At 37.0% G+C, this 15,506-nt stretch overlaps 1 protein-coding gene across 2 annotated transcripts in view; it reads right to left on the bottom strand.

Annotated features, from left to right (window-relative positions):
• Positions 1-3,188: 3,188 nt before the first annotated feature.
• Positions 3,189-15,506, bottom strand: part of Pdgfc (platelet derived growth factor C) — a 162,334-nt gene continuing 150,016 nt past the window's right edge. For both annotated transcript variants that reach the window (XM_034501241.2, XM_034501242.2), the window contains 3 exons: positions 13,071-13,278; positions 8,391-8,608; positions 3,189-4,774 (listed from right to left, as the gene is read on the bottom strand). In XM_034501241.2, coding sequence (XP_034357132.1) covers positions 4,658-4,774; positions 8,391-8,608; positions 13,071-13,278 — 543 coding nt within the window. In that variant the 3' untranslated portion in view covers positions 3,189-4,657. The remainder of the gene's footprint in view (positions 4,775-8,390; positions 8,609-13,070; positions 13,279-15,506) is intronic.

Genomic DNA, 15,506 nt, shown 5'->3' with positions numbered 1-15,506 from the left:
AATTAAGAATATCTTAGTAATTTCTGTAAATAATCCAGTAGGATTTACAGCTATAACTTTTAAAATGATAAAACATAATTCTGAGGAAAGAGATATATTTCATCTTTCAATTTCTTAAAGATGTATACTGGGCATGTCTTCCTGTAATGACTTAGGAATTATGTAATAAATTGGATCTGGTTAGATTTAAATGCCTTCTGAGGCAATGCTTGAAAAGATGAATTGAATTAACATTTTAGTAATTTCACAGGGTGGGACTGGGGTAAACACAGGAATGGAACTTAGCATGAACATCTAGGGGAATACCAGTACATTTAAGAAGCTAAGTATTTGCTAGAACTGGGTGGCGGCTCAGTGTTGATGAGGTAGAATCATTAAAAAGGATAAACAATTAGATTACAGATCATCATCACAGACATGTTTCTTGTTCAGAGTATAAAGAACATTTTATTCGGACAACAGTTCATTGTAAGTATCGGAGACATAAATCATCCATAAAGTAATTATGAATCTTGCCTTGAAAAAAGTTGCATGAGGTGAGGTTGGTAGATTGGTAATCCTCAACCAGAAAACCAAACACAAAATATCAAAATACTGTTAAAGAGAAATAGTAATTTTTCCATTTATTTGTTTTCTCTTTGTTTGCTTCTGTCTCACTGTGTGTGTGTGTATGTGTGTGTGTGTGTATGGGGGGGGAGAGAGATGTGCTGCACATACGTTATTCATAATAACTTGGATGAGTTGGTTCTCTTCTTTCCCCTGGTGGGTCTTGGGACTTGAACTCAGGTCCTCAAGCTTGACAGTAATCATATTTACATAGTAAGCAGTCTCCCAGGCAGTGAGAAAAGTAAATTTTATAATCCTGCATCATAAGCAACAAGCAAACGTCTCCCTGCTGTACTTATTCTGGCAGTTTCACTGATGAAATAATAGCCAGGCCTGTGGGAAGCTGAGTAGTAGCAGCATCTTTCTCCTGCATCCTTTGTCTCACAGCTGAAGGTCAGAGAATTCAACAGCCTCCGAGTTTGTGTTCCAAGGATGCTCCACTCAACATCATTTACCCACCTGCATCCTCACCTCACCTATTTATTGACGTGAATTGTTATGTGGCTCCCAGTTTGATTCATGCCACATTAGTCATTGGTAAAAGAATAACAATATGATTCCTGCTTAAAGTCCCATTTATGTAGAAGTCTAATGAGAAACCAAAACGAGGTCATTGTAACTCAGTACCACAATATTTATAGTTAAACTATTTCTGTGTGCCTGTGTAAGTGGAGAGAATGAAACCAAGCTTGAGGGACTAATGCATTTGAATGGACACTTGGCAAGAAGCTAGTGAGAAGGGTTTGTGTAGAAGCTATTCTCCTAAGAGGGAATGCAGCACACATCAGCATACATGTGAAGGAATGCTGGCATTTTTCAAAACCCACAAATATTCTCTACAGCTGTGTCAGGCTTGATGGTGTAAAATGAACGGAAAGTGGTAAACAGTGAGCTTAGGAGGGATTTGGTGTGCCATATGAAGATTAAAACAGAATTTTGTGGAGTTCTACTGGGGAAATTCTACCCATCATCATCAGCTTTGTTGAAGGACCATGCTCTTAGCGGTGTGGAGGGCATTTCAGACCAGAGGCCAAAGGCTCATTAGGCTGGGGAAATGGAGACTGTTTTACTGGCATGGAGAGAATTATGAGGCAGAGCCAGAAAGGAGGCAGTTACAAAAATAAGGGGTGGGGGATAGTCACAAATGTGAGGGAGGAAAAGGCAGTCAATGATGTCTGCTAATAACATAGGAAGCAGGAAACGAAAACAAAGGCTAGGCCTCTCAGAAGTGGGATGGTACATTATAAAAGATTTGGCTTCAGAAAATTCACCCAGTCTCAACATCAGATATGAGAAGAAAGTGAACCACTGGGGGAAAAAAGTCTATCTATACAGTTTGATTTGCTAAGGGCAAGACTACTTTTTTTGGCCTTTAATCATGTCCAAGGTGTCTATAAGGAATACTTGATGAGAAGGAGAAAGGAAAAATGAGAAGCAGGGATAAAAAATATGGACACGAATACTGCTTCATGTTACTAAGTGCTATTCCTCAGTCTAATAAACATCACTATGCAAAATAGGCCTTTGCCACAGAGACAGAAATCTGAACCACTGATAATATATACAAAAAATGTTGGTCAATATAGTCAACACCTCATACACTTATGAGAAAATGAGGTCACATGTGCCAAAAATACATTAGCTTCTGTTGTCTTTCATGAGTAAGCATCATGAGTGTAATTGATCATAGACTAACAGGCTTCCCATTTACCCCTCACTCACTGGCAGTAGAGAATGGACTACTATTATGATCACCTTCGACCACCAAACAGAACAATAAGTATTTTAAAACTTACAAGGGAAATGGCTAATCAATTCAGAGTAATTTCTCACAGTTCTTACTCTGTCAGTAAGACCTATAAACTCCCAGCTATTCTGGACTTTCTATGATGCTTGGTGGTGAATCTATTTCTGGGTCTCTATAGTGCTGGGACAAAAGGGCAAAAGGTTAAAGGAACGAGACAGAGAGTATGTTTATTAGTGTACTTGTTTCTCACATAGTGGGAGATAGGGCAGGGCAGCCAGCAGTAGGAACACAGTCAATGAGGACTGTTTGGAAGCTCAGTCTAGACATGCGATGTTTCCACCAAGCCTAGAGCCAAGTGCTGAAGAAACCAGATCCCCAGAGATCTGTGCCTGGAATGGAAGGACTATATTTTGGAATACCGTGGATAATCCATAGACCAGCTACAACACACTGCACTCAGATGTTGCCATAGAAAATGAAGACAGGAATAGAAACTTATGGAATCTGCCCCTCACTTCATCTAACAATATATCACTACACATTTTACAATGTACCTGTGACTTTTAGATCCTGTACAATTTACTTAATCAGAAACAATTAATACCACTGAAAGAAAAGGAATAACACTGCATCATTGCAACAAGACATTAGAAAGAAGGCAAAGGAGCTGAACTGGCAGATATTTTTGTACAATGCAAAAGATGGAAACTTAGGACTTTATGATATTCCTTTCCTTGGAATGAAAGAGACAGACATGTTCAAACTAATGGATACACACACACACGCACACACACACACACACACACACACACACACACCACACTTAGACAAACACTTTCGCTTGTTCCCAAAATAGCCAGATTCTTTTATTTGATGATTCAATACATTTTAATTCAAATAGTCACCACAAAACTTAGGCACAGATTAAGCATTTTACAAGCAATGTATTATCCTGATTTTCATTGCAACTGCCAAAGAGTACAATAAGTGAACTCCTCAAATGTTATATTTCTGTACATAAAAATACCCATGTATTAAGACAAGTGTATGGAGCAGAGTTTAAGGGTAATAAAACCCTAGCATTTGAAATAAATAGGATATGTCCTTATAGCGCAGCATAGCCCAGAACACTGTGCCTGGAAGTGGTTGCAATTTCCAGAAGATTTGTTTCTCTGAGCTATGCTCCTATTTCCCACAGAAAGGGGTAGGCTAGTAATGACTCCATGTGCATGTTTACACATGCTGTTTTATTTTTATGCCTAGGAACAGAAGTGGGAATTGATGATAATTCAGTTGTTATCAAAATGTCTCTGTGACCTACCAATTCTCGAAACTTCCCCATTCCATCTTTTCAAATAAGGATGACTCTAAGCTCTAGCACCATACAAGAAAGAAATACATGTGTTTTTGTCAGAGCAACAAGATTTTATATCAATCATCTTTGTTCTTCTGGCTATAACAATTTCTGTTTAGAAAAAAATTTATCAAGCTAAAAATAATTGATCTAGGTTGTCATAAAAAAGAATATTAAATACCTTTGGTAAAAATAGAAATATTTAACAAGATTAGAAAAGCCAACAGTTATAATGTCAAAAAGGAGAATATAAAAATGTACACAATGAAACACAGAAACCACCGCAGAGAGACGGGAAGGACATTCCTCTGTGCAGGTGTGCTTCTTTCACACCATGACCATACCTGTCTTCTTCCAAATGGCAAAGAAGTTGCCAAGCATGGAAAAAAAATCAGTTTTTCCTATAAACATGGCACGTTTAATTCATAGCAATATAGCTGCTCTCTAAAAGCATTGAGTTTGTAGAAAACAGAGCATCTGTCTATATATGCACACATGAGGGAAAAATCCAAGTTCTTCTGCATTGTTCACAATCAAGTATGCATTTTTCAATATTTTCTTGGGCCGATGTCACTTGCCCATATCAAGACAACTAAGCTATAGCATGCTGTCAGTGGAAAATAAATGCTGTCACTCTGGAGCTTGCTAGCCATCTACATTCATTGCATTTGTTTCTGTGGTCAGAAGAACTCTTCCATTGTTTAGGTTTCCTCTAAAAGGCAGTGCTGTCTGACCGACTCCTCTTGTTGTCTTGGGTCTTTCAGAAGGCACATTAAGTCCTGCAAGGGGAAGGCTGTTGAAGTGAACAACTGAGATTTTGGATGGAGACAGATCTTTACCATAGCCAATATCAGCAGCTGAGAGCCCTGCGGCCAACGCTGGTGGGGATGAGGGTTGCTCGTGGGGACACAGAATGCCAGTGCAGATGTGTGCCTCTGTGGAGGTTGTAATTACCCTCCTGTGTTTCCTCTACACACACAGTCACATTCTTCATGGTGTTCCAGGGCCACATCAGTGAGCGACTTATGCAATCCCTTGACTCCAATTTTTGGTCTCAACTGAAGGACCTATATAAAAATAAATGTGTCACCTTTAAAAAACTTTATTTATTGTGTTTGACGACATGGACAAGTAACACTTCAAAATTAAAAAATAAAAACAAAAACAACAATACAAAATAAATAAATAAACAATGTTGGTGGCCTAAGAAAGGCATAGATGCTCTTTCATGTTGCATAATGAAGTTACATGCACAGTCCTCTGCTCTAGCCCCGCCCCCAGCCAGCCACTACTGTCATTTCATAAAAGAAAGGACACATTAATGCCAGAAGTTTCGAAGCACAGAGAACAGCTCTCAAACTGAAAGACTCACCATGTGCTTACTGTTTTCTAAATGTAATCAATACAAGAGACAATTTCACCTCAAGGATTTTGAAAGTACTGATGTACAATTCGTTTTTTCTGTTGTGTTAGCTTCTTCTTCTCATACACTTATTTTCACACTGCACAAATATTTACACATGAGGGAGTACAATCGACCATGGCTACAGTGTGGAAAGAAACTGGATCATTCTACAGCTGAGCTTGCTCAATTATGCCACTCGTTAATTTTCTTGGCTACACTTCAAGTCCTCTATAAACCTGATGAGATGGATTAGATGCACTGCATCGGCATCAGCCTCAGCCACAGCTTAGTTTCTGCAGCTGGGTCTTACTGAACAGGGCTAAGGAGGCTCAGCAGTAACAATGAGGCCTCTAGTAAATGAACTTATTCACAATTTAGGTTGTTCAGGTTTCAAACAAACAAACAAACAAAAAACCACAGATGGCAAAATTAACAATGTATCATTATAGTGCTGTGAGAAAAGGATCTAGTTGTGCAATCTATTAAAAGTACCTAAAGTATTGGAGAGTCAATACTTTTTTAGGACACAAACTATAAATTCTAGAAATTATGTCATTTGGATTATAAACAAAGCCCAGAGAAAATAATAACATGAAAATATTCAGTTTCCCTACTTTCTATTTTTAACATAGGAACTCCAAGAAGTGACTGAAAATTTCCTATTCCATTAATCCACAGGGACCCAAATCATATCTTATGACTGTTTGTTTGAAGACTTACAAAAGAAACCTGGGGAATGCATACATAATATTGGAGCACGTGATTTTAGCAGCGCTTAATTAGCTCAGATATTTTGAATACTTACTGGGTACCAGGCATAGTAATAATGTGTTTACATAGTTTAACTCACAATAATTCTATGATGTAATCTGTAGTAATTGCTTTCCTTTACACATGAGTAAATAGATTTAGACACATTGAAGGAAATAATTTTTATTTGCACCTAAGCCAAAGGATGAATTGTTAACACTTGAATAATAAATAACAATTTAATGAAACCTCAATATCTATGATCATCAGTTTATTTAGAAACTTGCTTTATTGAAAGATAGGCTTCAAAGTCTTAAAGGAAGTATCAGAAATGCTGAAGTTGAAAGGAACGTTTTCAGTCCATTACATTTCATAATTTTGGATCAATAGTCAGTGCATTTATATTCCTTTAATGTAAGACTGACTAATTAGAGAATTGTATATTACTTTACATCACCAATGACTGGGTTTTAAATTAGTTCGGGTGTCATGAATTATAAATTATTATCATTATTAATTATTGATGATGATGTTATTATTTATCATAAACTTGCTTCATGTTTCTTTTCTTTTTCTGGAATGAGTTTTTGTTGTTGCTATTGTTCTTCTGTTTGTTTTGTTTTTTGGTAAGTCAGAGCATCAGTAGAGCCAGTGTTAGGACTTCCTACCTCCACCTCTACATGTTTCTCTACTAAGCAGTAAAGAAGTACAGTAAAACAGGTGAAGTTCATCCAGAATGTACAGTGGGCTCAGGATGCACCTCTGCCTCCCTTTGCCTAGCTCTCCTAAGATGTGTGAACATCTTCAAAAAGAGCAGAAGACTCTTGCTACAATAATTTTAAAGAATGGGATAAAAAATTCTAGTAAAGGGGTGGGTACTGTAGTTTCTTTTAAATTGCATTGAAGGTTGTGACATTTAGAAGATGCGGCTGGAAATGATAATTTGCCTGCAGATCCTAGACAATATTAAGTAGAAATATATGAACATTAGAATGTGTATTAGGACACCACAAAAAAGGAAATAAGGAAGAAAGAAAGGAAGGAAGGAAGGAAGGGAGGGAGGGAGGGAGGGAGGGAGGGAGGGAAGGAAGGAAGGAAGGAAGGAAGAAAGAAAGAAAGAAAGAAAGAAAGAAAGAAAGAAAGAAAGAAAGAAAGAAAGAAAGAAAGGGAAAGAAGGGAGGGAGGGAGGGAAGAAAGAAAGAAAGAGAGAGAGAGAGAGAGAGAGAGAGAGAGAGAGAGAGAGAGAGGGAGAGAAGGAAGGAAGGAAAGAAAGAAAGAAAGAAAGAAAGGGAAAGAAGGGAGGGAGGGAGGGAGGGAAGAAAGAAAGAAAGAGAGAGAGAGGGAGAGAAGGAAGGAAGGAAAGAAAGAAAGAAAGAAAGAAGAAAGAAAGAAAGAAAGAAAGAAAGAAAGAAAGAAAGAAAGAAAGAAAGAAAGAAAGAAATTTATACAACTGTTTGAATTGGGGCTCAGTAGTAGGAAATGATGTTCACCAAGAACATATGAAACTCTGGCCTCATTGTTGCTATGGTTTAATATGAAATACTATCTGAAGACTCATGGATTGAACAAGTTAGCAGCTGATGGAGCTATTCCAGGAGGGAACTGAAACTTTAAGTGGTGTTGCCTATGTTGGAGAGGTAAGGGCAATGGATCACATACTTCTCATTGTCTCTCTTTCCTTCTGTCCTCCATTCCCCTCCCCCCCAACCATTAAATAACCAATTAATTAAATTTATGAAGTTATAGATAAAAAGAAATCATTGGGTCAATTATGAAAGTATAAAAAAGCAACAAACCCATTCAAGTTATCAGAATATCACGCTGCTCTTGCTCAGTGCAAGTTCACTCCTTCACTGGTAATTCACCATCATAAAAAACCAGGCACAAAGGAAAACAGTGAGTAAGAAGATGGCTAACGTGGAGCATGCTATCTGCATCGATGAATGTATTATGAACTATGAGGTATAACTGTCCTCACAGTATTTATGTTCTGACATGGGACCATGTGTAAAAATAATTTATCAAAGATCTCGTTGCTCAAAATTAGATAGTGACTTGTATTCTAAGCTCATCTGTGAACTATTCACTTTTAATAGTTTGGGACAATTATAGTTGAAGGGCTTCATGTTGTCTTTCCTCAAAAAAGATGCTGTGTGTTTAATAAGAAATATAAATCTTGTATTATTTGGGCTGGGGTTGTATAGTAATAGGTACTTGACAAGCATATACAAATCCCGGGTTTGATCACCATATCATAGAAAAAGCAACAACAAAAAAATCAGATCAAAATTTCACTATTCAGCTATTATCTACCATTACACAATGCACATTGGACATTTTCAATGTTTGTTTCTTAAATGAAAGGCCCTGGCTTTAAAAGTGTGAATAGAAAGGCCTTCTAGACTTGGTGTTTTTATTTCTGTGACAGGAACATTTCTGTTCCAATCACCAGAGTATTTTAGATTCATTCTTTTGTTGTTAGGGAAGAAAACATCCCATAGGAACTGCATAGAAAACGATGTACTTACCTCATGATACTTTTTTGTAACTTTACGTGGGACACACTGGCATTCATTGCAATTATGGAGACAACAGGCACAATTTCCTCCGCAGCGCTTGACCAGGAGACAACCTGGCCAGAATATGGTATCTGTCCTCTTTAGCTCTTCCCGTATGGAGACTGAGAAGTTCCGTGGTGTACAGCTGTACAGTTTTACCTCTTCCTTGAGAAGATTCAGATTCACCACTACAGGGCATAGAGAAAGGCAAAGAAAAAAAATGCTCATGCTTTGAGCCTGACTTAATTTCTTTAAGCTCCTTTTATAAAAGCAATCTGGTTATTCCATGAATGATAACCCTAACAATATCCCTTCTCATCTTAGCTAGGTTGTATGGCTCCATAGCTCACAAATTGGACTTTCTGTTTCATAGTAAACAAAGCTTCATTATGACTTAGTGACCAATGAAGAGGTGGCATTGTGCAACATGAAGAACAGAGCCAACGAAGCCGTTGAGAACTACAAATAGGAAACTTTATATAGAGAACAGGGGCTACACCTTTTAACCTCAGTCAAAAGGCAGACAAAGAGAGCATTGCAGAGAGGCATAGTACGTAGGAGTATGATTGCTTTGACTAAAAGGCCGATGTAATTTTTTAAAGGATTACAGGCTCTTACAATCAGTGCAGAACAGCTCATTGAAACGCATCCACAGAGCTTCTGCAATCAGTCTGGCTGTAGGGAACATAAAGTATAAGGAGAGGGAAGAAAATGTCTTTGAAGACAGCTGAATGGACAGTCAGTGAAAGAGATGACACATGTCAGAGTAAGAGCAGATGTCAGAAAGCTGAGCATCAGTGTCTTAGGTACTGGTGTCCCCTGAAATGTTGAACAAATGGATCCTTCAGATTTCTATCATTCTCTTGTTGAAAGATGGAGGAGTATCTAAAGAGTAGCCACTGACTGTTCTTTCAAGTGAGTTGTTTAACTATATTATTCTTTAGTTTTTGCTTGTGATGAACAAATACAATATCCTTTCATTAGATGTGCAGGAAAATATTTTTAAAAAATCATTGTATTCATCTACATAAATACTGCCTCAGGAAACATGTTAAAACAGTGCAATGTTTTCTACAAACTTATACATAAAGACTAATTACAGGATATATGTTTCTAATGTGGTGTTAGTTTCTGTCTTATAGCTATGTCTATCTTTTTCTATAGAAACATTTCAAGTGAAATTAACCTAAATATTTCAGACCCCTGTATTTATTTGGAGTTATTTTTTTGTTAACTATCTAAAATATATTGTTATAGAAAGTATAAGAATTGGGTTAAATATCTTTAAACTAACAATAGAAAGGTTATAAAATAGAAGTAAACATTGTTTTTCTTATGTAAGGACACTTTTAAATAGTAACAATGATTGTGAGACTCCAATTCTGATCAATAAAAGCAGCCATTTTTAATAGTTTTAACGTGATCGTAAATAAGAATAAAGTACTTGCTTTCTTGACTGTATTAAATGACTATAGTTTGTTAAGGAATGCTTTTAAACTCTCTAAGTATAATAATAGGTTACAAATATTTAATGGAATATTATAACTATATTTAACCGTAGGAGTGGTGAAAAGCCTAGGAAAGTGGCCGAATGTCCAAAGCAATGCTAAGGGGTTCATGACAAACATTTACTCTGCTAGAAAAGTATTTTTAATTCCATCTGAAATCATAGCTTGGATTATTTAAAGATTTCATCTGAAAACAATCCTTTGAAATCAGAGTTTTCAAAAAAACCAGAAAGCGAATGAGTGACTAGCTTCAAACCCCCTGTAAAGACCAATCATCACTAGTAAAGTTAATAGGGGTGCTACGTTAATGACGTCACTGATTCTACTGCATTTCCTTTGCCGAATGATTGGCATATAGATACATTACCATTTTATTTTAAAGCTACATGTGATTGACTAGGTCCCTTTCGGGATGAAAATGACATCTGGACTGGGAGAGAGAGTATGTTTAAAAGCACACAGCATCTCAGCAGGTCTCCACAATTTCTATGGTCCATCTAAGGCTTCGGAAGGTTAATGAAGCTCCCAGTTGTAAAAGGACCCTCACCTACCACACATACTTTTAAATATACTATTTCCCCAAACTAGAAAAGGTCTGCATGTGTTCTCGTTAAAATGTTTACTTAACCACAATAAAAGGCTAGGGTGGATTTCCCGAGTGTAGTCTTCTACCTGCTACAATGGGGAAATTTAAACAGACTTTCCACCCCACACTCCTCATTTATCATGCTTGACTCACAAGTCAAAAGCCCCCTTTGAAACTACTGTTAAGCTTGACTTATAAAATATAAGTCAATTTATCTCAGTTATTTTTTCTCCTGTAGCTGCACAATATGAATGAAAACTTGGAGTAAGAGAAAAGGATATAAAGAAAACAAGCCAAAACCCATTACTACATGCTAGCAGATTATCCTGGACTAAAAAGTTAAAGGGTCTAAATTTGTGTATCATCTTAAACATTTATAGGAACATTTGGCGGTCCAAGACTCCAAAGGCTTCAAACTAATATCAACTTCATTAAAACAAAATCTTACAAAAAAGTAACTTTACAAGCATTCTGCAAAGTTTTAGCTAAAATAATGACAAAAGGAGGAAATAAAAGAAAAAAATAAAAGCTACGTGAATTTCTCTCTGCAAAAGATTTGCAAAGTAAACACAGAAAAATAGCCTTTGGGTTCCTTTACCTTTCCATGATTGCTTCCTGAGAGATGGAGTAATTTGTTTCTAGAGAGTAAAGATACTGACTATATCACTAATGTAAATCATGATTTCTCACAGAAATTTTTATCAACATTGTAAGTTTTACCAGAAAGGATACTACCGACAAAAATTACAGACACATTTTGCTTTGTTAGTTGTTCCCGCTTTTTCAGATATTCAATCCTAGGCTATCATATTACAGTAAAGCAACTTGAGGGTGGTCTTCTAAGACAAATGTAGTAACATTGTGATATGTTTATTCTGGGGAAAATCTATTTCGATGTCTAATTGGAAGCTTTTAGAAGTATTTCCTAGCTCCTTTGTAGAGAGGCTCTTACAGGGGAGCTGATCTTGTCTAGAGATATTAGCCCACACCTGCATTTTGAGTTTGTGTAAAGTTCTAAAAGTACAGGCTGCTTTCCTCACACCCAGTGTATGCTTAAAAAGCAAATGTTTTTGGTAAACTGCAAAATGCTTCAATGATAAAGGTGTTATACTTAAAAGAATCCGGATCACTACCAGATTCTTTTAATTATAAGCTAGCTTGTGGCCTAATCTATGAGTAGTAGGCATAGAGATTCAGACTTGAAGACTTGGCTCAAAGGAATAGTTTTAGCCTAGAATCCAGAATTGCTGCTCAAAAACCACAATGTGAGCTTAAAACCAATTTCTCACTTTTACTGCGTATGAACGCACCTCATAATCTAATTTATATTGCTAAAAATGACACAATTCATGGGATGTTCAGCGACTCTTGCAGATCTTCAGCTTCCTGTTCCTAAGTGCAGAAAAGGGAAGCGCTGGCTGTCGGTAACTTATTCATCAAGATCAGATCTGATGAATATGTAGCAGCATTCAGCATCTGGACAGGATTCAGCTGCCCATGTCCTTGAATATAATCATGTTCAAACACTTTTCAAAGGAAACCACGTCTGTCAGCACAGTGAAATACCAGGCCTGGGCAGGTCCAAACGTGACCCTCAGAGATGAAAGCTCATGATCAGGAAGGCTGCAAGGGTGTGCAAGAAAGGCAGGAGTCAAGTTTCTTCTGACGGGGTTTACAAAAAGCTTCGTGCAATCTGCTATGGTGAATGGCTCACATTAACTAAACACTGTTCCTTTCAGATAAATTCTCCTTACTGTTCTCTAACACGTTCCTGAGTAGACCAGTTTTCTGAGAGCAGTCTTGTTTTCCTGTTACTTCTCTCCAGCATCATCTGTGTAGGATACAGCTCCCTCACACTTCTGAAATTGCCACGAAAACTAGCTAACCTTATTGGAAATGTGGTTCGTATCTTTATTTTTTTTAATGTCCACGAGAGATTAAATTTAATTATCAGAAATCGTGCAATTCATAGAATATAAGCCAATTGGGTCAAAAGTAATGGTTGCAAAGGAAAGTTTCCAGATAGGAAAATTCCCAGTTTATGTTCTTCTGAAGGCTGTCATTTTCTTGCTGTGAATCCTACCTTGGGAACTTCTATCTTGAGTCCATACGATGTTCCTACCCTTTAAAACTTTCTGAGTTTACAAAATGGATGCTACCCTGACCTAGGGGATACATAGTAAGAATGACTTCTATTAAACATCCCATTTTCTAGCTCTCAACTTCATTTATTTTTAGCTCGGATCTTTTCTTTTAAATTTCACAACGTAGATTAGAGTAAGCATTGCTTCTTGTTAAAGTGAAGAGAGTGCCCCATCAAAATTATATTTGATGAGATAGGAAGTGGCTGGAATTTTCAGCAGAAGTATCTCTTGATTTCCTTCTCATTTATATTCTCATTTTATAAGTCACGTGTTTTCGTTGATAATAAAACGAGTTGTTTAAGCGTATCCCTGAAGGCATTCTAAACTCTCCCTTTTAGAAATCATGGCAAAGGACTCGGAAAACATCAATGACTACGACTTAAATGAGTTTTAACCTGAAGAGGAAGCTTACCTTTGCTTTTTTTCCCATACAAGAAAGCTTTGCCCAAAAGCTGCCATGTTGGCTTGTAGAGACTGTCCAAGTCCACCTGCCATCGATCTGGCTCTAGGTACCGAATCAGCTCTTCCAAGGTACTGAAGGCAGTCACGGCATTATTGAGCAGGTCCAATGACAAGGCTGAAGGGGGCAACACTGAAGGACTTGTGGTTTCTGTGACTTGCTGAAAGTAAAATGAATCCCTCATTAACTGTTTTTAAAATGTCAATGTATTCCTTTTCCTCACATCTACCAAGAAAAGTAGACTAATGCTGGAAGTAGAGAAGAAGCAAGACTACATTCATCTCATGTCAGCAGCAACCATTTTGCAGCAGAGTCTAATGGTATATTTCTGTAAAACTGTGATACAAAAGAAGGCTGAGACAGGAGAACTGCAAGTTTGAGACCCATCTAGGATTCATATATAATATTTTATCTGGAAGAAAATGAAGAAAAGAAAAGCAAAAATTAATTACTTTATAAAACTTACTGTAAATGAAGTCTGTGCGATGGTCTATAGGGTATAAGAGACATTTATTTCCATCACCACAATTTAAGGATATAAGTATGATGTGAATATTGTTTACTCAAACTAAAAAATTGAAAGCCCATGCTCTATGCACTAGTCCATGGCTCCACTGGAATCCAGTGCCAGATACAGATTATAGTTTTAGAAATTTAGACAAAGAGATACAAAGATGGAAAGGTAACTAAAGGTCTAAGTACAGGTCTAACATTTATTAAGTCTTTAGAAAAGCAGAGTGGGCTTTTCTCATTTCTATAAATTATGAAAATCAACAGTTCAGGAAACACATTGATGACCCACCCCAATATTACACAAAATAGTACAAATAAAGCTTTATCTACTCAATCAGCTTGACTTAGTTTCTATATAGTTTTACTTTAAAATTGTAAATATATGATTAAGGTACAATAGAAACTCTAGGAAAACAACTTGTCAATCTATATGACTATCAGAAAGCCTATAACCAGTGCCTACTATTGAGGTTCTCATAGAGCCTTCAATAATGCAGGATATTCCCTTTTGGTTATCCTCCAGAATTTGATAAAAAAAAGACTTGGGTGCAGAAGACACCACTTTATTTAATAATGAGACATGGAGAAATCAAGCTGGTCCTGATTTGGAGCATTCATCTCTACTGGTTAGCTTTCACAATTCTAGAAGATGCTCTGCACACTATTGGGAAAAGTAATCAACAATCTTACTGAGCTGTGAACACAGTGGGCTATAATATCAAGTAGCCTACCAAATTTTACCCAGTGTTGCAATAGCAACACAAATTGTATATAGGCAAACACTCTCTGATTAGATTTAAGTCTCTTCCACAGGATGGAATCAACACCTGGTCCTATTAGTTAGTCAAAAACCCATGGTTTGCCAAGTAGTGTATAGAGGAGAACCTACAGTTATCAGTCTGCCAATAGTAATAACCCAGGCCTTAAGTTCTTATCTTTACACACTTAGATTAGAGTACCTCTTAGCCTTCATAACTGAAGCATTTTGTTGATGTTGTAATAGATGAAGATGAATAGAGAGTGGTCAGTCTGTTGAAAAATGAATGCTCACTTCTAAATGGGACTACATCAGGCTCCCTCTCCACAAGACTCAGGTGGCTGAAGGATTATAAGAGCCAGAAGTACTGGACATCTACTGTGAAACATATCTGATAGACCGGAGAAGGCTATTGAACATGTGAACTGATAGCGGCTTGTGAATACATTCACAAGACCTACACAGCATCAAAGCAGCCCCAAAGCCTGCATGAATGAGGAAGTTGTTCATAAAATTCCATCCATCACTGAGAAACTATTGGCAACTGATGGCTGTTTAGAGGTGGACATTTACTTTCTTCCAAGGTGAGGTCCCTATTTATGCTCCAGTAGATGATTTCATAGCCAAGCACACATAGGCAGCATTAATTGTACTTAGTGGGTTTATTTATTTAAAGATAGAAAGAGAGAAAGAGAGAGAGCACATGTAATTGGAGGGAAGAGAGATGTATGAAATTTTCAAAGAATAACATCTCCACGGGTCAAACACAGACTCACAATGAAAAGTCTGTCCATTTTATCAACTTCCCCTTTTATTTTTTTACTTTTCCCTTTCCTTAACTTAGAATATAGCCTAGTAGTTAATGCATTATAATATCAGAATTGAAAACATATGGGTGGGAGAAACAGTTCAGAGGTTAAGAGTATATATAAAGTGTTCTTCCAAAGCACCAGAATTTGATACCCAACACCCACACTAGGTAGTTCACAACCTTCTGTAACTCCAGCTCTCGGAGATTTTCATATTCTAGCCTCTGAAAGCAACTGCACTCAGGTACATACACACATGAAGAGAGAAGAGGTGAAAGCAATGCAAATATATAATTAATAATTAAAAAT

The sequence above is a fragment of the Arvicanthis niloticus genome, chromosome 4 (assembly GCF_011762505.2).
Source record: "Arvicanthis niloticus isolate mArvNil1 chromosome 4, mArvNil1.pat.X, whole genome shotgun sequence".
Taxonomy (NCBI): Eukaryota; Metazoa; Chordata; class Mammalia; order Rodentia; family Muridae; genus Arvicanthis; species Arvicanthis niloticus.
This window is presented reverse-complemented; position numbering and strand designations above follow the sequence as displayed.